Source organism: Rattus norvegicus, chromosome 2, assembly GCF_021556685.1.
Source record: "Rattus norvegicus strain SHRSP/BbbUtx chromosome 2, alternate assembly SHRSP_T2T, whole genome shotgun sequence".
NCBI lineage: Eukaryota > Metazoa > Chordata > Mammalia > Rodentia > Muridae > Rattus > Rattus norvegicus.
The window spans coordinates 185,067,257-185,089,944 of NC_141535.1; the positions used below are offsets into that span (position 1 = coordinate 185,067,257).

The 22,688-nt window shown below is 42.6% G+C and overlaps 1 protein-coding gene and 1 long non-coding RNA gene across 3 annotated transcripts in view; one reads left to right on the top strand and one right to left on the bottom strand.

Moving 5' to 3' along the window:
- Positions 1-524: 524 nt before the first annotated feature.
- Positions 525-8,928, bottom strand: LOC147996415 (uncharacterized). Its single transcript, XR_015676549.1, has 2 exons — positions 7,965-8,928; positions 525-1,155 (listed from the first exon to the last, which is right to left on the bottom strand). It is a non-coding gene; the product is annotated as an uncharacterized LOC147996415 (long non-coding RNA).
- Arnt (aryl hydrocarbon receptor nuclear translocator) overlaps positions 1,720-22,688 on the top strand; it is a 58,577-nt gene continuing 37,608 nt past the window's right edge. For both annotated transcript variants that reach the window (NM_012780.4, NM_001389231.3), the window contains 3 exon segments: positions 1,720-1,872; positions 15,844-15,955; positions 18,638-18,682. In NM_012780.4, the coding sequence (NP_036912.3) occupies positions 1,848-1,872; positions 15,844-15,955; positions 18,638-18,682 (182 nt within the window). In that variant the 5' untranslated portion in view covers positions 1,720-1,847.

Genomic DNA, 22,688 nt, shown 5'->3' on the forward strand with positions numbered 1-22,688 from the left:
GTAAATGCAGACACACATTCATATAATTAAAAATAAAACTATTCAAAACCCCAAGAAAACGTCTAAACAAACCAAGCAAACCAACCATTCTACCAAATGACCTAAAGCAACCAACCAACAAACAAGAAGCCATCTTGTCAGTTCTACTTACTTCTAAGTGTTTTTAAAATTGTGTGTGTGTGAATGGATGCGTGCTGTGGTGTGAGGAAGGTTGTGTGTGTGTGTGAATGGATGCGTGCTGTGGTGTGAGGAAGGTTGTGTGTGTGAATGGATGCGTGCTGTGGTGTGAGGAAGGTTGAAGGTGATTTGTAGCAGTCCTTGTGTAAGTGCAGAGCATTGGATCTTGGGATGTTAGGTGGAGCTATGTATAACTTCCTAGTGGAGTCGTCTTCATGGCAAATTTTAAAATATTTGGTGAATTAATCTTTGACAACAAGCCAAAGGGTAGTGCCATATGCTTATAGTTTTAACATTGGAAGGAGAGGCAGTAGAAGCAGGAATTCAAGGCCATTTTCATATACATAGTGAATTTGAGGTCAGTCTAGGCTACTTGAGACCTGTGTCAAAGGACAAAATTACCACCACCCCCATCCACATGTCCTTGGGAATGAATGTAATAGCATTTGAGTATTAGTTTCATTTACTTTACTTCTCACTACGGGGTTAACTTACAAGGTATCCTTTGTTTCATGTCTTTGGTTTTTTGTTTTTGAGATTGTGTCTTTCTATGTAGCTGTCTTAGAACTTACTATGTAGATCTGGCTGGCTTTGAACTCAGAAATCGGCCAGCTTCTGCCTCTTGAGTACTGGGATTAAAGGTATGCACCACTAGCCCTGCTCTGTTTATATTTCTCTTATAGAACTGTCTCATGGTGTTTTGAGTCTACAGTATCTGTCCTGAATTGTTCAGTTCTTATAATTAGACATTAATTCTGTGGTTATCACCTCGTCATTTGTAAACAGCTTGTGACATAGGACACCCCACTTTTGGAGCATGGAGAACGGGACTAGTTTCATTTTGTAGTACAGGCCAGTCTCCATTCTGAGGGCTGGATTACTTGTTTTAATAAAAATTCTTTATTGTCTCTTGTTTTGAATGTTGAAATCTTTGCATCACATAATCACCCAGCTCTTTCCTACCATGTTCAGAGCCAACTTTTAAAAATTAGTTATCGAACTTTTACTGGTGACAAAAGTTCATAAAGGGGGTTGGGGATTTAGCTCAGTGGTAGAGCGCTTGCCTAGGAAGCACAAGGCCCTGGGTTCGGTCCCCAGCTCCGAAAAAAAGAACCAAAAAAAAAAAGTTCATAAAGGAAAACAATCTAGAAAGGATTAGTGATCACTGTGTGAAGTTGACTTGTTAGAACATATAAAGAGAATTTGTATAACAAATCATCTATAGGAAGCATATGCTGATTAGCCCACTAGGAAAGGAAACGTTTTAGTAAAATGCTCGTTTTTTTTTTCATTGCACTTCACTGACGTCAATTTGGTTATGAAGGCCGGATTAGGGAAACAGCTGGTCGGAGGCTTCCTAGCTCTGGCTTCCTAGCACCAACCCGGGTCACTGGACTCACTGGCCTAGTCACTAGCCCAGCCCCTATGGCGACTTACTGTTTCTATTGGTCAGTTTTCCCAAGGAGGCTGTCTAGAGACTGACTGCGCCCATGGTATGGGGCGTGTCTTCTCCCCCAGGATGGGGGGGGCAGGGCATCCGCCATCTTGGATTTCGCGGTAGCGGTGGCAGCGGTAAGGTGCCGATTCTGTAGAGTGTCTTTCCCCTCCCCCAGCTCGGTGGCGGCTGCCCCTCCCACTGAGGGTGGCGCAGCGACGGTGCCACCTCGACCATGGCGGCGACTACAGCTAACCCAGGTGAGACTGAAAGGACTGACAAGTACGGAGAGCCAAGCAGAGCTGGAGGGCCGTGGCGTTCGGGTGTTGGGGGAGGGGTGTCGAGGAGGCGCCTTGCCCGGAGGAGCTGGGGAACGGGTGACGGGTGTTTGGGGGCTCTGTGCGCCAACTTTTGGAGTAGTGGCAGTGCTCGGCCAGGCACCTCCACTCTGCTTGCGGTGTTAGGGAGTGGTGTGGTCTTTTAACCTTCTGCCAGCTGATGTCCCTTGATGCCCAAGTAAGTAACTGGGCAAACTGACTTGGTTTAACTGCGAGAGTAATCTGGGCTGTAGACGGGGCCACGTTGTTGTTTTTATAAGGTCTTGATTCTACACTTGGAAAGGTTTACATGGAAAACTTAGTTCTTTGAGAATCTGCTCAAATTCTTGTGACTTGTAACTCCCCCCTCCCCGACTCCCCCTCGGGCTATACTTTGAAACTTAGGGTTTACACATTTTAGCATAGTTATTCGCGTCAGGGTTTACACATTTTAGCATAGTTATTCGCGTCTTGCTGTTGAAGGCAGGGGTTTAGGTAATGGTTATGGTTCAGGACAGGTCCAGAACCCAGGTTTAAATCTTGTTAGATCAAAGTCGAGCAATTCTTGTTCTTTCAGAAAAATGTCTTGTGCTGTTTGTTTGCAAACGTCCGCCTGCTTGTTTGTCTGTCTCTCATCTTATTTTGAGTCAGGATCTCACTCTAGTCCCAGGTTGACTTTGAACCACCGCAGTCTCCTGTCTCAGCTTCCCAACTACTGGAAATACTGGGTGTGACCTATCCCACCTGACTGTCCAGTCCTTTCTACTGTATTACAGTTACATCTTAGGAAGTATTTCATTTTAGTTGGCCTAATTTACCTTGCTATTCTGTAACAAAGTAAATCCATCATTTCCCAGAATAAGGGTTTGGAGGGAGGGTTGTATGTGTAGTGTTGTTCTCTGTTGTTTCACATTGAAATTTTAAATTTTATTTAGTTAATGTCTTAGGTGATATTATATTACAATAACAGGGTACACAGACACACACACATACAATAACACACACAAGCTGAATCATATCACTGCAAATGTACAGTTTTCCCATTATTTCTGGAAACAGCATTTTTTTTTTTTTTTGAGAGAGAGAGAGAGAGCGCTCGAGCTCGAGAGAGAGCACACCTGCGCATGGGAGCTCGAGCCTACATAGCTCTAGAAATTATGTAGGCCAGGTTGGCTTTAAATTCATAGAGATCATATGCCAGTATCAGTTTTTTAAAAAATATTTTTAAGCTATAAAAATTATGTGTATAATGTTTACCTGTGAGTGCAGGTATGGGAGGAGTCTAGAATAGGGTGTTGGATCCCCTGGAGCTAGAGTTTCAGGCAGTGGTAAGCACTGTAATGTGGATACTAGGAACTGATAATAGTTTTTTATAAGAGTAACACACTCTTAACCACTGAACCTTCCTTTCAGGCCCTGAATATCAGTTTTTTTTAAATCTTAAATTTTTTTTCATGGAGATGGAGTAAATTGTCAGGAAACTATTAGAATATTTGATAAACTCTAGAATAAAAGTATACAACTGAAAAATGTTGGAAAATCAGACCTCGTAGTAAAATAGCCCATGTCTGATTAGAGTAAACAAGATTTCGAACTGATCACATGTTGCAAAATCCTTATATAACTCTTCAGATTGCAAAGTGTTTCTTGTTAAGTGCCAGAGATAAATAAATTTTAGCAAGCCAGAAGCTTTTCTAGCCTTGTGGGTGGAGCCACCATATTTGTTCTGATTTTAAACAAGTTACCAGAAGGATAGTCTCTTGGCCAGGCATTCATTTATTAATATTAGCTTAAGTCTCTGAGCAAGAAATAGTAATTTTTTTTCAAGTGAGGATTTTTGAGAGACTGGCCTGCAGTGTTCAGGCTGGCCTTGAACTTGCAATGGTCGTCTTCTGTCTTCAAGTGCTGGAATTACAGGCATGTGGCATTGTATATAAACTATCAAAACTTTTTCTTTTTTTTGGAGCTGGGAACCGAACCCAGGGCCTTGCGCGATTGAAGAATCCTTTTTAATGAAGCAGTTGATTGTTTTGACTTTGGTTTTTCAAGGCAGGGTTTCTCTGTGTATCCCTGGCTTTCCTGGAACTCACTCTGTAGACCAGGTTAGCCTTGAACTCAAGGTCTGCCTGCCCCTGCCTCCTGAGTGCTGGTAAAGGTATGAGTCATCACGTAGAAATGGCTGGTTTTATTTGTTGCTATTTGATTGCTTCCTTCTTCAGTTCTGAGGTTGTATTTTGTTTGTTTTTTTGGAGATGCCCTCTCCATTTTGCAGGATAGAAAGACACATGGGCACATGGGAAGGGAAAGGAGCCCCTTCACAGTTCGGCTGAAGACATTATATGTGCTTAAGTCCTTTCACCTTTCCTAAACTGTAGAACTGCAATTTTCCAGAAATCTCACCACAACTGCCTTTGTAGTACAAGGGTATGTTCTCAACCCCTTGCGTAACCTGCCTGGCTCCTGGAGCAGTCATCATGGGTACTTCTTACCAAACAGGGAGACCAGGCTGGAACTCTTTCAGTCCTTGAAGAGGCAAGGGGATATCTTTTTTTTTTTTTTTTTTTAAGATTTTATTTATTTTATATAAGTGAGTACCCTGTCACTCTCTTCAGACACACCAGAAGAGGGAATCAGATTGTGTTGCAGATGGTTGTGAGCCACCATGTGGTTGCTGGGATTTGAACTCAGGTCCTCTGGAAGAGCAGTCAGTGCTCTTAACCACTGAGCCATCTCTCCAGCCCCCGGCAAGGGGATATCTTATGTTCATGGCTATTCTGCCATCAAAGTCAGTTCCATGCTATATAATGAGACCTTGTTTCAAAACCAAAAGCCAAACCAAACCAAACAAAAATTTAAAAAGGTGAGGAGTAGGTTCTTAACAAACCTTTGAGAATTAATCTGAGAATTTAAGAGTCGTCTTAAGTTCTAGTCTGCTGTTAGTGATGGCAGAGAACCCAGTGGTTCCTGCTGTAGCTGACATCCCTGTGTAGCCAACTTTGCCTTAGCGTTTGAAGTACAAGGATTATAGACACAAGCATAGAACTGTACACCCAGTGAGAGTGACCCACTGCTGTGCTCCCTTTATCATCCATCCGTCTTTCCTTTCTTTCCTGGGGCCAAACTCCTAGCTCAAGACTGCTTTTCTTTTTTCCATGTTGAGAATTCTTCTATCTCTTCTAATTTATTGATCCCATGTTCAGTAAATACATGATAATTAAGTCATAAAATATTGCCTTTTTTGTTGTTGCTTTTCCTCCCTTACCCTTTTCTGTCAAATATGTTTTGGACTGTTGAATTTTGGAAAATTAGATTCATGACTGGAGGGATATATGATGGGAAATGTACTATGTTCAATGTACACTTGTGCACAGGCCAGAGGGCATTGGATGTCCACCTTTATAACTTTCTGCCTTATTCCTTTGAGGCAGGGTTTCTTCTTAAATGTGGACATCCTACTGTGTCACTCTGCCCTATTTCTTTGAGGCCAGGTCTCCCCCTGAACCTGAGGCTTGTGCGTTTTGCTAGGCTGACAGTTAGCAAGGCCTAGCGTTCCTCCTGTCTTGGACCCCAGAGTGCGGGGACTACTGATGGATGCAGGATTATGCCAGACTTGTTATGTGGGTTCTGGGATCCAAGCTCAGGTCTCAAGGTTGTGTAGCAAGTGCTCTTAACCACTGAATCATCTCTTCAATCCACACCCCACCTCAGTTTTTTGAGACAGGATCTGTTGCTGGCCTGGAGTGTGCCAAGGAGGATAAGCTTCTGCTTGGTAGTTTCTGCTTTACCAGTGCTGGAAGTACAAGTGAACGTTACCATGCCTTGTCTTTTTATGTGGGTTCTGGAGATTAACTCAGGACATTACTGCTTGACTGCCAAGTCTTTATTGATTGAGCTACCAAGTCCTTTATTATTAATTAGCCAGTGTTCTTAATTGCTGGTCATATCTTCAGCCCTACTGTTTTTAAAAAATGATTTTAATTAAATCGTGCATTGGTGTGGTAGTTACTTTTCTGTGGCCATGAAAAGATCATGAACATGGCAATTAAGAGAGTCATCAATTTATTACCCTTGGAATTTTCCATGACCATTGTGGCTAGCAGCATGGCAGCAGGCTGTACTACTTCCAACAAAGCCATACCTCCTAATGCTTCTCAAGACACTAACACTAACTGTAGACCAAGAATTCAAACCTAGGAGCCTGTGGGGACCATTCTCATTCAGAAGACCATAGTTATGCCTGTAGGTTTGTTCCTGTGAGTACAGGTGCCCTCGGAGGCCAGAGGGGGCGTTGATTCCCTTGTAGCTGCAATTACAGGTGGCTATGAGCCATTTAATGTGGGTTCTCAGAACTGAACTCATGTGTTATGCAGGAACAGCAAGTTGTCTTAACAACTGAGCCGTCTCTCCAGCTCCCAGGATCTATCTTTGTCCCCTCACCTCCCCTTCTTCTTAAAGGAATGAACCGTTTTACTAACTTAGCAGTTAAACTTTATTTTTGAGGTAAGTCTCATTTAGACTAGGCTAGATTGGCACTCACTATGCCACTGAGAGTGACCTTTTTTTTTCTTTTCTTTTTTTTTAAAGGTTTATGTATTTTATGTATGTGAGCACACTGTAGCTGTTTTCAGACACACCAGAAGAGGGCATTGCATCCCATTACACATGGTCGTGAGCCACCATGTAGTTGCTGGGATTTGAACTCAAGACGTCTAGAAGTGCTGTCAGTGTTCTTAACCCCTAAGCCATCTCTCCAGCCTTGATCTTGACTTTCTGATTTCAATGCTATCTCTTATAGTCACAACATGCCTGTCTTACACTGTGCTGTGGATGGACCCCAGGGCTTGGTGCGCGTGCTTGGCAAGCATTCTGCCAACTGAACTACATATTCAGTGGCTGACATTTTTGGAAAGAAACCTCAGTTGGTGTACTTTTATGCAGTAGACTTGTTGTACTAATTTTTTAAAATCTTTTCTATTTTTCCAGAAATTAAGAAATAAAGATTTATGTTGAGCATGGTGGCCATGTATCAGTAACCAAACAGGGCTGGAGAGTGGCTTTGCCATTAGAAGCACTGGCTGCTCTTGGAGAGGACTTAGGTTTGGTTCCCAGCACATCCATGGTGCTCCCCACAGCTGTAATTCAGTAGATTTATTGCCGTGTTCTGGCCTCCATGGGCACCAAGCATGCCTGTGTTGCATAGAGTCACACAGGCAAAACATACCCATGAAGTAAAGTCATTTAAAATATAAAACAGAGAAAAGTTTTTCGATGTTACAATATTATAAAGAATCTTGAAAAATGTTTCTGTTATCTCTATCAACTTTTGTTATCTTTTATCAACTATATAACTGATTTCATCCAGATGTTTTAATAATAAAAAGAATGTCTTTGACACCCCTTTGAAAATGTAGGGCTTAACCTCAGTGGAGTCTGAGCCAGTTTCCCCACTGTCCGGTGGGCCCTGCAGGTATAACCTGGTTGAATTGCTTGATTTGCCATTTTGACAGGCTCTGGGTATGTGATTCAGGCTAGACTTAAGCTCTCCATCTCTCCTGAGTGTTTAAGAACCTCAGCTGGATAGTGACTTCAAGGCCAACTTCTGGGCTTCATGAGTCTGCCTCAGCTTCCCCAGTACTAGGATTATAGGCATGACCTTCCATGACTTGCTAAACCCATTTTTCAGGAATGCTGTCCATTTTCCATGATGACTTCAGTAGGTACATATCTGGGAGTGTACATTGTAAATAAAACAGCACTGTTTCTGAGGGGCTTCAGGGCCCTCAAAATCTGTGATTGTTGAGGCCAGACAAAACTGTACAGTGAGAGAGACCCTGTCTTAAAATAGAAACAAATAAAAACAGAATGATAACTTTTCCATTTTACAGCAAGGAAACAAATGTAGAGAAGAAGTGAACATATTTATTTATTTATTTTTCTTTTTCCTTTTCTTTTTCTTTTTTTTCTGGAGCTGGGGACCAAACGCATGGCCTTGTACTTGCTAGGCAAGCGCTCTACCACTGAGCTAAATCCCCAACCCCGGTGAACATATTTATTAAGCATTTATTATTTCTCTGTGTCCAGGCTATACTTGACTGTTTTGTCGGTTACTCATTGTCTTGTTTATTTTTAAAATATTTGCTTTATGTGTATATGTGTTCCTGAGTGTATGTCTGTATACCACATGGGCTAGAACCTGCGGAGGTCACAAGAGGAGGCTTTAAGTCCCCTGGAGCTTGAGTTACAGATACTTGTGAGCCACCATGTGGGAGCTGGGAGTCGAATCTGGGTCTCTGCAAGCGCAGCCAGTGCTCTTTACCCGAGATAGCTCTGTAGTTCTTACTTTCTGTATTGTAAAGTTTCTTCTATTTACTTTCTCCCCAAATTACAATTTTTAAAATTTTAGATCTTCCAGGCATGGTGGTGCATGCCTTTAATCCCAGTGCTTGAGAGGCAAAGGCAAGTGGATCTCTGTGAGTTTGAGGCCAGCCTGGTCTACAAAGCGAGTCTAGAACAGCTAGGGCTGTTACACAGAGAAACCCTGACTCCAAAAACAAAAATATGGTTAACTTTTAAATTTTTTCTTTTTCCTTTTTACTATAGTTGGATGACCAAAGTAAGTTTTTCCTAATTGAGATAGGCTCTCAAATACCATGCTGGCCTTAATCTTATTATCCTAAGGTAGGGCTTGAACTTCTAGAAACTACTGCTTATACCTCTTGTAGTGGTGGGATAATAGTCAGGTGCCATCACTCCAGGGTTATTGGGCTCAAGATTGGAGCTTCATGCATGCCAGGCAAATACCTAGCTGAGCTACATGGGTTCCAGGTCAGCCAGAGCTAGGGGAGGGCCTGTCTTAAAAAAAACATAATAAAAATGGGCCAGAGATGCAGCTTAGTTAGAAGAACCCTTGCGGGGCTGGGGACTTAGCTCAGTGGTAGAGCGCTTACCTAGGAAGCGTAAGGCCCTGGGTTCGGTCCCCAGCTCCGGGGGGGGGGGGGGGGGAACCAAAAAAAAAAAAAAAAAAAAAAAGAACCCTTGCGTGTCAGGCATAAGATCCCAAGTCTAATCCCTAGTCCATTGCAAACCCCAACTCTCTCCAACCCAGAGGGTTTCTAAGCTGGGTACCGTGGTGGCTTACACCTGTTTTTTGTTTGTTTGTTTTGTCCTTTGAGACCAAGTGTAGTTTAGCTGGCCTAAAATTTCCTGTGAATGTCTGTGATTCCCCTGCCTGTCTTCTCAGTGCTGGAATTATAGACCTACAGTACTGACAAAACAAGTAAATTCTAGTCAGAAGATTCCCTCAGGTCACTGCTTTTTCTTCATATGTATTTATATTCATTTTCCATGAAGGGGTAGTCAGTATTTTCCATCTTTTTTTAATGTGGGTTGATATCAGTACACCTTAAGTTCAAATTTGTAGACACACGTGTGTGTGTGTGTAGACAAGCAACTTTGGTGTGTTGTTTTTTTTTTTTTTTTCTTTTTTTTTTCCGGAGCTGGGGACCAAACCCAGGGCCTTGCGCTTGCTAGGCAAGCGCTCTTGTGTGTTGTTTTTGAGACTAGGTCTTACTATGTAGCTCTAGCGAGCCTGGATCTTGCTATGCAGACCAGACTGGTCTAGAACTCAGATTAACCTGCTCCTGCCTCTCATGTGCTGATATGAAAGGTATTCACCACCAAACCTAGTAATTTTGTTTTTTAAAGACTTATTTTTATTTTGAATTGTATATATGAGTACAGGTGCCTGTGGGTCCCTGGTGCTGGAGTTACAGATTGAGCTTCCAGGTGTAGGGAACAGGGGAAGTCCTGGGTAAATGTGCATTGTTGACATGTGCATGGCCATATTGAGGTCTCCAAGGCTACAGACCCATGGGAAATTGACAAAGCCATTGCCCACAAGGCCAAGCTAAGAGAGCTGACAAAGTTCTTCTGAATCCTGGTATGAATGTTTGTGTGTTTATGTATAAACGTGTGTGTGTGTGTGTGTGTGTGTGTGTGTGTGTGTGTGTGAGAGAGAGAGAGAGAGAGAGAGAGAGAGAGAGAGAGAGGTAGGTAGGTAGGTACTGGCATGTACAGAGGACAGCTTTTATCCTCCTGTAGGTTCTAGGGTGGAACATTCATCAGGTTTGCACTTTTACTGTCTAAGCCACCTGTCAGCTCTATGCATATTTTTGTTTTATGTTCTTGTGCATAACTGTGTATGTGCTTGAGTGCAGTGCCCTTAGAGACCAGACAAGGTCATAGGATCCTCTAGAGCAAGAGTTACCTGTGTTTGTGAGAATCCCAGCATGGTGGCTTGAAGAACTCTGCAAGAGCACTACTTGGCTTCATTCACATGAGTTCAGCTTTAACAGTTTTCTTTTGAGACTTTGACTCATTTCTTAACTGTGTTGGGTTTTTCATGTTCGTAGAGATTTTCCTATCCTCACACCTACCTCCCCCCCCCCCCTCTGTTGTACTTGTATTGACTTGTATGGAACTTGCTTTGTAGACCACAGGAGTTGAACTCGGCCTCCTTCGTGCTGGGATTGAAGTCCTGTGCCACCCTGCCTGGCTCTGGGCTTTTTAAAGCTTGTTTTATGGATCCTCGTTTTGTCTGTCTCTTGGTGTGTTTCAGGGATACTTGAAAAGAGTGGGGGGCTGGAGAGATGGGTCAGTGGTTAAGAGCACTGACTGCCCTTCGAGAGGTCCTGAGTTCAATTCCCAGCAACCACATGGGGGCTCACAACCACGTGTAATGGAATCTGATGCCCTCTCCTGGTGTGTCTAAAGACAGCTACAGTGTACTCTTTAGAAAAGAGTGTGTATCTTTGTTTTGTGTGTGATGTTTCTTCAGGTATTAAACTACTAGTAACGACGTTTTCTTCCATTTTTTTTAAAAACAGATTTTTTTTCCTTTTCTTTTTTTTGGAGCTGGGGACTGAACCCAGGGCCTTGCGCTTCCTAGGCAAGCGCTTTACCACTGAGCTAAATCCCCAACCCCAAAAACAGATTTTCTAACTGTTCTTTCAGTTGTTAAGAGAAGGCTGTTCAAATCTCCAGATATATATATATATATATATATATATTTTTTTTCTTCTTTTAGTTGTGTCAGATTTTACAGCACGTTTTGTCCAGTCTTGTTTAGTATATGTTCATTGCTGTGTTATTGGTGGTGGATTCTCACTATGTAATGTCTTAAGGTGTAGGTGAGTTTTATTTGCTGTTTTATCTGATTTATTTTTATATATAACAATTCCTGTAACACAATTTTAGGGAAAAAAAGCTTGTTCTCTCAGTGTCCCCCGGCTAAGCTCAGTCACCTAACCCAATGAATCGACAGCTAATGATGATGAAACAGAGATTTACTCTTTGTGGTCACATTGGCATAGGAACAGATAGAAGGGTCTAGTGACCCCTAAGTCCTCTAGGTTTAAACAGAACGGTTAGGGCAGCAAGCGAGAGGTGTAGTCAGTCCTGGACACTGTGTCTCATTGTCTCAGGTCCTGCTAGGTGGAGGAATTAGATTGTTGCTGGGCAGCTCCATTGTGGCTCCTACAAGATAGTGAGTTCTGGGTGTAGTCTGCTCACCGCGGTGATTGTTCTCACCTGGTGGGGAGCGAGTGGTCTGTGCTGGCTCAGCTAAGGCGTGGTTTCAGTTCTTTATCTTGTTTTTGCTGGAATCCAAGGTGACTCGAGGACAGATCAAGGACAGTGACCTAGCTGTGTCTTCAGCAGCCGTAAAGGACAAACAAAATGAAGGCAGAGACGCCAGCCTTTCATCTTACTTTTAGGAAAGCAAGGGCTCACATTGGTCTCTGCAATAGTGACTTCTGTCTTAGTTAAGGTTTCTGATGCTTTGATAAAAACAGTATATGTGACCAAAAAAACTTGGAGAGGAAGGGTTTTGTTGCAGCTTATACTTCCACACACATCACATCACTGAAGAAAGGCCAGGCAGGAACTCAGACAGAAGCCACTAAGGAATACAGCTTCCTAGCTTGGTCTCCCATAGCTTGCTCAACCTGCTTTCTTACAGCACCTAGGACCACCAGCCCAAGGATGGCATTGCCTACAGTGAGCTGCCTCCCATATCAATCACTAATGAAGAAAATGTACCACAGGCTTGCCTGCATACCAATCTAGTGGGCATTTTCTCAGGTGATACTCCTCTCCTCAAGTGACTCCTGCTTTGTCCAGTTGTCATAAAGCCATCCAGCATAGCCTCTAAGCTTGTCGCAATCCCACTTTTCTTTGATTAGTAGGTATGTATAAGTACACTGCAGCTGTCCTCAGACACCAGAAGAGGGCATCAGATCCCATTACAGATGGCTGTGAGCCACCGTGTGGTTGCTAGGATTTGAACTCTGATTAGTGTGCGTATGATGTATGTTTGTTTGTTTCTTTCTTTCTTTGAGGCAGAGTCTCATGTAACTGAGGATGACTTTGACCTTCCAGCCTCTGAGTGCTGGAGTTATAGGGGTGCATCAATATACCCAGGGCCTCTAGCATGCTAGGAATGTATTCTACTGACTGAGCCATACTGGGAGCCCCATGCTGTGACACAGGGTGGGTCCCTTTAGCAAGTTGTTCATCTCATGGATAAAAGACTCGAGTCTAGAGAGATGGCTCAGTGGTTAAGAGCACGTATTACTCTTCCGGAGGACCTGAGCTTAGTTTCAAATGCCCATATCAAGTGGCTCACAACTGACTGTACAGTGCCCTCTTTTGGCATCAGCAGGCAACTGCACTCACATGTGCGTGCACACATAACCCGTACTCTCCCCCACACACAATAAAAATGAATCCTTTGAAAAACCCCTAGAAGGGATGGTTTATACTAGAGTCAGTAAGAAAACGCAGGGCAGGCAAGCTGGAGATCTCAGCATTGTCAGGAAGAAGGAGCTGTAAAACAAAAAGGAAAAAGTCACATCCTTAAATAGAACAGGAGGAAAAAGACATCTTGGAGAACAGGTGGACTCACTGAAGAACTGAGGTATTCAGAGCCCATCACCAAACTGTCCTCCTCTCAGTGCCAATAGGGCTTTGGGTGCAAACTTACTTAGGAGACAATCTCACACTGTAGCTCAGGCTTCGAATAGTAGCCATCCACCTGCGTGCTGCAGTTACAGACAAGACGCTCTACACTGGATGGAAATACTAATATTACTCGATTTAGGTTTGTAATCAGTCAAGAGTTGCTCTAGGTGGCCTAGGACTCAGGGTGTGTAAGATTAGAAGGAAAAGTAACTTACTGCACTTAGTGTTGTTAGCTTAGTGTCTAGTTTTATTAGCTTTGAATCAGGAAGGAATGAGTAACAGTTTTGAATGATGTTAATCTACCTTTAAATGATTTACAAATTTGTTTATGTAAGTAAGTTCTTACTTGTGTGTCACACACACATCGGAGGACAACCTCAAGTATTGTTCCTTAGAGTAGTTCACCTTGTTATTTGAGACAAGGTCTCTCATTGGCCTTGAACTTACCAAGTAAACTAAGCTGGGTGACCAGCTTGTCTACTGGCCTTACCTTCCAGCTCTCCCATCTGTGCTGGGTATCTGAACTCAGCTCCTTATGCTTGTGTGATAAACACTTTGTTGTCTGAGACATTTCTCCCTAACCCCAGCTTACCTGTTGACAAAGGCTAGTTTTGGATTAATTTGAAGCTCCTGTCATTGGCTGTTTTTAAATTTTCTTTAGTTTTTGTTTGAGAGAGTGTGTATGTGCCCATCTTGATGAAGGAATGGAGAGGAGAGGACAGCTTGCCTGCATGGGTTCTGTCTCCGCTGTGTAGGTCCTGTGTCTCTGACGCAGGCTTGGCAGCTACCTCACCTATTGGGCCATCTTCCTAGCCCTCAAAACCTGAGTTCAGAGGTTTAATTATTAGTGTGTGCTAGAATGGGTTTCTCTTTTGGAGTTTTGCAACTTCTTGACTCTGTAGGTTTATAGTTGTTGTCAAAATTAGCAATTTTCCCCTAATTTCTTAGCCCTGCTTTCTTTCTCATCTCTTTCTGTGACTTCTGTGACAAAATGTTAGATTCTTTTGCTGTAGCCCCAGTGGTGTCTGAAGTTCTGGTAGTTTTTCTTTTTCTGTTTGCTTTTGTTCCCAACTTGTTTTCTCTCATTTCAGATTAGTTTTTTGGTTTATTTTTTGTTTGCTTCTCTGGTGCTCTGGCCTATTTTCATTGATGTCCATGATCTGTTGATAAGACAATAGGACATTTTTATTTGAATGACACATATATCTATACACATATATACAGCTCCACTCTCTCCCCTCCCAGGCACACTTTTTCCCCCGTGCTGTTGAGACGGTCTTGCTATGCTGGCCTCAAACTAACTAGATAACATAGGTTGGCTTCAAACATGCAGTCCTTTTGCCTGTCTCTCAGGTGTAACTATTATAGAGATGTCATTGTGCCTGGTTCACTTACAGCTTTTTTCCCAAAGTTTCCATTTCGCCCCATATTCTATGTCTTTATTTGCTAAGATTGTTTAACATTTGTTTCAAATGTTCTTTTAATTGCTTGCTGAAGAATTTTTATCAGGCCTACTTGTAAAACTTTTGTTAGATAATTCTAACATCAGTATTGTCTTAATTTTGGCATCTATTTTTTTTTTTTCTTTTCGGAGCTGGGGACTGAACCCAGGGCCTTGAGCTTGCTAGGCAAGTGCTCTACCACTGAGCTAAATCCCCAACCCCAATTTTGGCATCTATTAGCTGCACTCCCTCACACTGTTCTCTTGACACCTGCCTGGTTCTTTGTATGACCAGTGATTTTTTTTTTTAAGATTTATTTATTTATTATATATAAGTACACTGTAGCTGTCTTCAAACACACCAGAAGAGGGCATCAGATCTCATTACAGATGGTTGTGAGCCACCATATGGTTGCTGGGATTTGAACTCAGGACCTCTGGAAGAGCAGTCAGTGCTCTTAACCGTTGAGCCATCTCCTCAGCCCCGTGATTTTTTTTTTTAAACTAAAACCTTGATGATTTTGTATTTAAAATGACCTGTTCTGAAAATCTGATTCTTCTAATATACGATTAAGTCATAGATTAAATATATTTTCTTTTTTTTTTCTTTTCTTTCTTTCTTCAAGATAGGGTTTCTCTGTGTAGCCTCTCTTGCTCCCTGTGACTCTTATCTAAAGACCAAGCTAACCTGTACTCAGGAATCTGCCTCTCTTTGTCCCCCAAGTACTAGGATTAATGGCATGCACTACCACACTCAGCTTTTTGTGGGGTTTTTGAAGCAATTTCATGTGGCCTGGTATGTCTTCAAATCTACTGTACAGTACGATGACTCAACTCTTTTTGTTTTGTATTTTTTGAGACAGGGTTTCTCAGTGTAATTTTGTCTGTCCTGGAACTTAGTCTGAAGACCAGACTGGTCTTAAACTCAAAGATCTGCCTGCCTCTGACTCCTGAGTGCTGGGATTAAAGGTGTAAACCACCATTACTGACTTTGAACTCATGATTTCCCCTCTCCAACCTTACATAGATGTTTGCCACCAGGCTTGGCTTGAGCATTTTCCTCCCTTCCTCCCTTCCCTCCTTCCTCCCTTCCTCCCTTCCCTCCTTCCCTCCTTCCTCCCTTCCCTCCTTCTTCCCTTCCCTTCCTCCCTCCCTCCCTCCCTCCCTCCCTTCCTTCCTTCCTTCCTTCCTTCCTTCCTTCCTTCCTTCCTTCCTTCCTTCCTTCCCATGTACTTGTGAGCAAGGTTGTGGGATGTCACAGTGCATGTGTGAAGGTCATAGGCTGACTTAGGAGTCAGTGCTCTCTTTCTACCATGTCTGAATTAAATTAAGTATGAGTTATGGTCATCAAAGTTGGCAGCATGGGTTCTTGATGACCCCTGGTATGAGTATTTCTTTTAGCCAGCATCATGACATTGATTGTTGAGGATATTGACGATATTCTTTTCTGACAGAAATGACATCAGATGTGCCATCACTGGGTCCCACCATTGCTTCTGGAAATCCCGGACCTGGGATTCAAGGTGGAGGAGCTGTTGTCCAGAGGGCTATTAAGCGACGGTCAGGGTAAGTTTAAATAGATAGCATCCATGTTTCTCTTGTACCATGAACTTGGTTGTTAGTTGCTGCTGTTGGTTCTTGTTTATTCCTGACCTCGTTTTTATTGGTTACTTACTACACTGCTGTCACATAACTCATGCCCTGGATTATTCTTTATGCAGGTTCGCTATTGTACGTAAATTTCTTGGTATAATTTCAGTATAAATATAGCTGTAAAGAAAAATATGAGGACTGAAAAGATGGCTTAGTGGTTAAGAGCACTCTTAAGAGACTGCTCTTCCAGAGGTCCTGAGTTCAATTCCCAGCAACCACATGGTAGCTCACAGCCATCTGTAATGGGATCTGATGCCCTCTTCTGGTTTGTCTGAAGACAGCTACAGTGTACTCACATACATAAAATAAGTTTATTTCTATTTAATAACTGCAATTTTGGTACTGTATGAATTGTAATGTGAATCTTTGATATGTACTATATCAGATATGCAATTCCTAAAGGGGTTGTGACCCACAGGTTGAGAACAGCTGCTTTAGGGCCTATGAGGTATCTCATAAGCCTAGTTACCTTTGGTTGATGCCCAGAACCCACATACAGGTAGAAGGAGAAAACTAACTCTACCAAATTGTCCTCTGACCTCTACATGAGTGTGGTATCCATATGCACATGTGCTAAAGCACACAAAATCTCAAACTTTAAAATGATTGAATGAACGAGCAACCACATGGTGGCTCGCAACCGTTTGTAATGTGATCTGCTGCCCTCTTCTGGCCTGCAGGCATACATGCAAGCAGAACACTGGAAGAGCCAACCCTCTTCTCTGAGCCTTCTTTCTCTCCAGCTCATAGAGTGCTCACTATTCTTACAGAGAACCTGAATTCAGTTCTTAGAACCCATTATGGTGACTCACAACCGTCTGTGATCTAGTTCTAGGGGATCTGACACCCTTTTCCAGACTCTGGGTACCTGCACTCACATGTGCATATATCCCCATATAGACACGAAATAAAATAAAATCTTTATAAAAATCATAGAAGATGCTCTCAAAAAAAAAAAAAAAAAAGATGCTCTCTTCAGGGCTGGAGAGATGGCTCAGTGGTTGAGAGCACTGACTGTCCTTCCAGAGGTCCTGAGTTCAGTTCCCAGCAACCGCATGGTGGCTCACAACCATCTGTAATATGGGGTCTGATGCCCTTTTCTGATGTGTCTGAAGACAGCTACAGTGTGCTCATATAAGTAAATCTTTGAAAAAAATAAAAAAAATTCTTCAATATTAAAAACACATTTTAAAAAGTGTTTGCTTTTTTGTTTTGTAACAAAGTCTATTTGGTTTGATTTTGTTATTTTGACATAGCTTTCTTGTGGACTCAGGCGGCCTGTCCTCCTCCTGTTCCTCCTGGTTCCACTTTCTAAGTGCTTGGAAACAAGCATGTGACCACCACTCCTAGTTGGCGACAGTCCTGTTGTGTAGCCATGTTGGTCTGGAATCCAGTATGTACACAAAGTTGGCCTCCCACTCATGATTCTCCTGTCTCTGCTTCCTGTGTTTCAGGACCACAACCAAGTGCCACTAGATTTGGGTGTGGTAGCATATGTCTTTTATGCCAGCACTTGAGAGACAAAGGCAGTAGGCACAAGGGCAGCATGGTGTACATAGTGTTTTCCAGGACAGTCTCAAAGGATGGTAGGAAGACCCTGCCCACATGCTCACTTGTTATATATTAGCGTTTATTTCTTCTTTCACTCTCTGTGTTTGTGTAGGTTAGAAAACAAGCTGTGGGAAATCTTCCTTCACTATTTGGGTCCCAGGGATCCAATTCATGCCTGTAGGCTTGATGGCAAGTTTTTTAACCTGCTGAGTTATCGCTCTGGCCTTTTGTTTCATGTTTGCAATTGTCTGGGCTGAAAAGCTCCCTGAGGTATTTTTTATTTTTACCACATGCCCCACAATATTTTGTGAGGCATGTGCTCTTGCTCTCTTCTCTTTGACAGGATCTGGCTATGCAGCTTAAGCTAGCCTTTGATTTATCATCCTTTTGTTTCTACTTGATGAGTACTTTGAGCTAAAGGTGCATGCCACCAAGGCTGGCCACTTAGCACAGTGCCTTGGCTATAGTGTATATTTTATTTTTAGACTCAACAACTTTTTGTCTTCTTTCCTCTATGTAATAATACTTTAAAAAGTGTTTCAGAAAACTGTTAACAAGGCTTAGATTGGACCATACAAATGAAAAATAGATCTTAGGAATTTTCTGTTTTTCAGGCAGGGTCTCACGCTCAGCCTAACCTTGTACTCAATGGCATAGCCAAAGTAGACCTTGAACTCCTGATCCTCCTGCTGCCACTTCCCATGGGACAGGATTACAGGTGTGTGGGTGTGAGCCACCATGTACAGTTTCATAGTGTACTGGAGAGTGAACAAGGGCTTCATGTACTTGTCAGCTGAGCTGCATCTTAGACCCTGGGAGCTATTTATACTCGTGTCCCATCCTGGTTATAGTACAAGCCTACTGTATGCAAATCTCTTGTGGAGGGGGATCAGTTTTGCTGCTGTTCCCTTTTTTGTTTTGCTTCTGCCCACTTCTTTTCCTTCTATTTAGGTGAGTACATAGGCATCTTTTGTTAATAGTTTTACTTTCTTATGGTTCTATATTATCAATAGACTTAGAATATCTTTTGTTGCCTTTCCCCAGGCTGGATTTTGATGATGAAGGAGAAGTGAACAGTAAATTTTTGAGGTAAGATTTTTGATTTTTTTTTTTAGAGACTTCTGATCAGTGGGTTGGAGGGTTGGTTGGTTGGCTCAGTGGGTAACAGCACTTCTAAAGCCAAGCATGGTGTGAGTTTGATACCTAAACTCATTGCTGAAGGAGAAAACTGACTGCCGTAAACAGTCCTCTGCTCTCTACATAATGGCTGTGGCATGAGCTCATATTGCCCTAACAAATAACTAAATGCCATGAAATTACTTTAAGATCAGGGGCTGGGCATGTGGCTTGGAAGGTTGCTTGCCTTCTGTGCTTTGGGTTCAGTCCTTAGTGCCAAAGGGCCATTTATGCATGTTTATAGTAGCACAGTGTTTTGTTCATTGTCCTAAGGAATATGCTTCATCTTAACACCATGTTTCCTTATATTGTAGGACAGCTTCAGGCATTTTATTATTTTTAAAGATAATACTTCAGAGAGCAGGGCACAGAAAATTTAAAAGACCTTCTCTAAGATAGTCATATTCATGGCTTAAGGAAAATAGACTGGGGAGATTGCTCAGTGGTTAAGACCTTGGCATTGCAAATCTAAGGACCATAGTTCAGATCCCCAAATCTCACATAAACTCTGAGTGGGCTTGGTGGCCTGCTTCCAGTCTTGGAAGGTGGAGACAGATTCCCCAGAGCAAGCTGGCATGGAGAATAATTTTATTTGTAGGTTATGAATTTGATTGAGAAATCCTATGTAGTTGAATAAAGGAGTGGAGTGATAGAGAAGGATTCCTGACGTTAACCTTGGACCTCTAACTGTATGTGCTCCCACGGTACGTGCACTCACAGGTGTGAGGGCTGACTTATTTTATTCCCATCCCTCCCTTGAGCCCTAGGTGTGATTGAATGAGTCTGCCTCATTGAGTCAGGTAGAAGAGAGGAGAAGGATCGTTTCCTGCATCAACTTTGGGCCTCTCCATACATGCTCACCTACACACATGTGCACCCACACAGACCTGTGCCTATACCCATATAGCATGCATATGTATACAAACATGGAACATGAAAACACTGATGAGTTTTCACAGATCTGTGAATTGATTTAATCTTGCCTGGGTTCATGGTAAGACTGTGCTCAGCTGCCTGGTCCAGTTATACTCGACTGTCACAGTTGCACTTCTGTCTGTCTGTCTGTCTGTCTGTCTGTCTGTCTCTCTCTCTCTCTCTCTCTCTCACACACACACACACGCACACTCTCACTTGAACTCTCTCTGTGTCCATCTCCATTTTTCCCTCTTCACTTCTCCCATTCCCTGTTGTCTTGCCTTAAAACAGGGGAATGTGGTGATGACTGTAATACTAAGGGCACACAAGTCTCAGTGAGCGTCACAGACCTCTGCTTCTGTGCCTTTGACTGTCATTAATGTCTCATCGGCCAGAGTGACTTGTGTATTCGTGTCCTGAGTCACTGTTGTAGAGGGCTAGAGAAGGTCGTAGGTGTTAGAAGGTATAATTTGACAATGTTCTACTCTGTCATTCTCAGTACAGGTTGACTAGGTAGCAGGAATTATAGGTTTCGTATGTATAAATGGTGATGGTTGGGCAGGGTCTCATGTAATCCAGGCCTGCCTCAAACTTTATATAGCCTAAGATGGTATGGTGGCTTTAATGAGAACGTTCACCATAGGGTTGTATGTTTGAATACTTGCTTCCCAGTTGGTAGACCTTTTCGTGAAGGGTAAGATGTGGCCTTGTTGGAAGAAGTGTGTCACGGGGGCATTCTCTGAGGTTTTAAAAGAGTCACACTATTCCCAGTGTGCTCTTTGCCTCTTGTCTGTGGGACAAAATGTGAGCTCTCAGCTCTTCTGCCACCATGCCTTTGCCTTCCCATTGGATGTCTCTAGGACCACCTGCCCAGGGGCGGAGTGAGATGACCTTCCTTATCAATCATTCACCAAAAAATATTACACTGGCTTGCCTACTGGCCAATCTGATAGAGACATTGTCTCAGTTGAGATTTCCTCTTCTCAGATATGTCTAGGTTTGTGTCAAATTGACAGAAACTAACCAGCACAGCAATTAAAGTAATTCTTGTGCATACTTAGTGGATCTTAATAAGTGCGAAGAAGGAAAAAAGATTTCACTTTTTGGCACTAGGCAGACTTTGTTGTTACTGCTGGATTTATGCATTTTTATCTTATGTGTCTGATGTTTTATCTGCAAGTGTGTTGGGTTACCACATGCATATGGGGCTGGAAGAGGCCAGAAGAGGGTGTAGGGTCCTCTAGAGCTAAGAGTTATCGATGATTGTGAGCTACCATATGGGTGTTGGTGTTATGGAGTAGTCACCAGAGAATACTTGAACATGGATTTAATCCAATAGAAAGTCTGTTAGCCTGCCAGCAGCTACACTGGTGTTTGGGATCCCAATGTAGCATGAGGCTTTCTCAGGGTGAGCTTTTAAATACAAAAGGCTATTGGCTTACTTCAGTTAACAAGAATAGTTAGCCAGAGGCAGAACGGCAGAAGTCAAAAAGTAAGGTTAATATGTTTAGAGACTTTCCCAGAACTATAGACTTAGATGGATTAGGCCTTTTAGTTTTGGCGAGTAGTGCTGTATACATGCTGAGTTTCACGACTTGAATGGCTCTTCTATCAAGGAATCAATTGTGCTAAGGTCTGGCCTACTAAGGTCTGGGATCGTGTTAATACTGGGAATTGAACCCAGGTCCTCTGTAAAAACAGCAACTGTTCTTAATAACTGAGCCATTTCGCCAGCCCTAAGATAGCATTTTTCACACAGCTCTATTGGGAGGTAAAGAGACCACCAGCACTACCACCACAATCACTACCACCACCATGTAGGTTCTGGGAATTCAGATCAGCAGACTTGGCAGCAAATATTTTTATCTATTGAAACATCTTGGCCTGGAGAGATGGCTCAGTGGTTAAGAGCACTGACTGCTCTTCCAGAGGTCCTGAGTTCAAATCCCCACATCTGTAATGAGATCTGATGCCCTCTTCTGGTGTGTCTGAAGACAGCTACAGTGTACTCACATATATTAATAAATAAATCTTTAAAAAAAAAACCTCACCATCTCCATTTTGTAATCCATTTTGTAATCGGATCAAGCCCGGGAATCACTGTGTAGTCCAGGCTTCACACACAGTGACAGCCTCTTTTCTCAGAGGTGCTACCTGCTGTGTGCTCAAGCTGCCATACCCTGGTTCACACTTGTTTTTTGTTTTGTTGTAAATAGGTATGACTCTGAAGCTTTGGCAGGCCTGACACTTCCAGAGGTCTGTCTGTCTCTGCTCTCCAATCTGGGACTAAAGCTGTGACCCCTAACACAGTATTTGTTTTTTACTCTTTCTAATCTGAACAGTTAGTGGACTCTCAGAGCATTGAGGCATTTTCCAACTCCTTCATGTAATGTCTGTTTCTTCATGAGCTGCCTCTCTTGTTGGGAGGACAGTAGTCAGCTAAACAGATGAGATTCCTTCAGTAGGGCGGGGGTATTCAGACTACTGCTGTTAGCTGAAGGCCAGCGTTAGACTGAGGGTCTCAAGGCCTTTGGGAGGACACATTTCATCTTTAGGCTGAAGTGGTGAAAAGGAAGTGAGATGGGGCATCAGCTAGAGAGGCTTCCTAGAAAAGGAAAGGGAAGTACAAAGACCTGGAAGCCAGGTTGGAGGAGCGTAGCTGTTTGAATACAGCATCCTTGCTTGTTTGTATACCACAGTTAGGGTATACCATTAATAGGAGTCCCCTGGAAGGCAGGAGCCAGCAGCTTTGAGACCTTGGTGAACTTGCTTTCAGTAGAGGAGCTGGGGAGTAGTCTTGTTTTAATTTAATGTTTTTGTTTGTTTGTTTGTTTTATAACAAACATAGATTACTTTCAAAGGGGGTAAAAGCAAATTTAAAAGTGGAAGGAAAAAAATTGCCAAAAGACATGGATAGACATTTCTCCAAAGAACAGCATTGCTAATCATTTGGAGATATTCAGGAGATGCACAAGTCAAAGCTATACTGAGATAACATTTTATT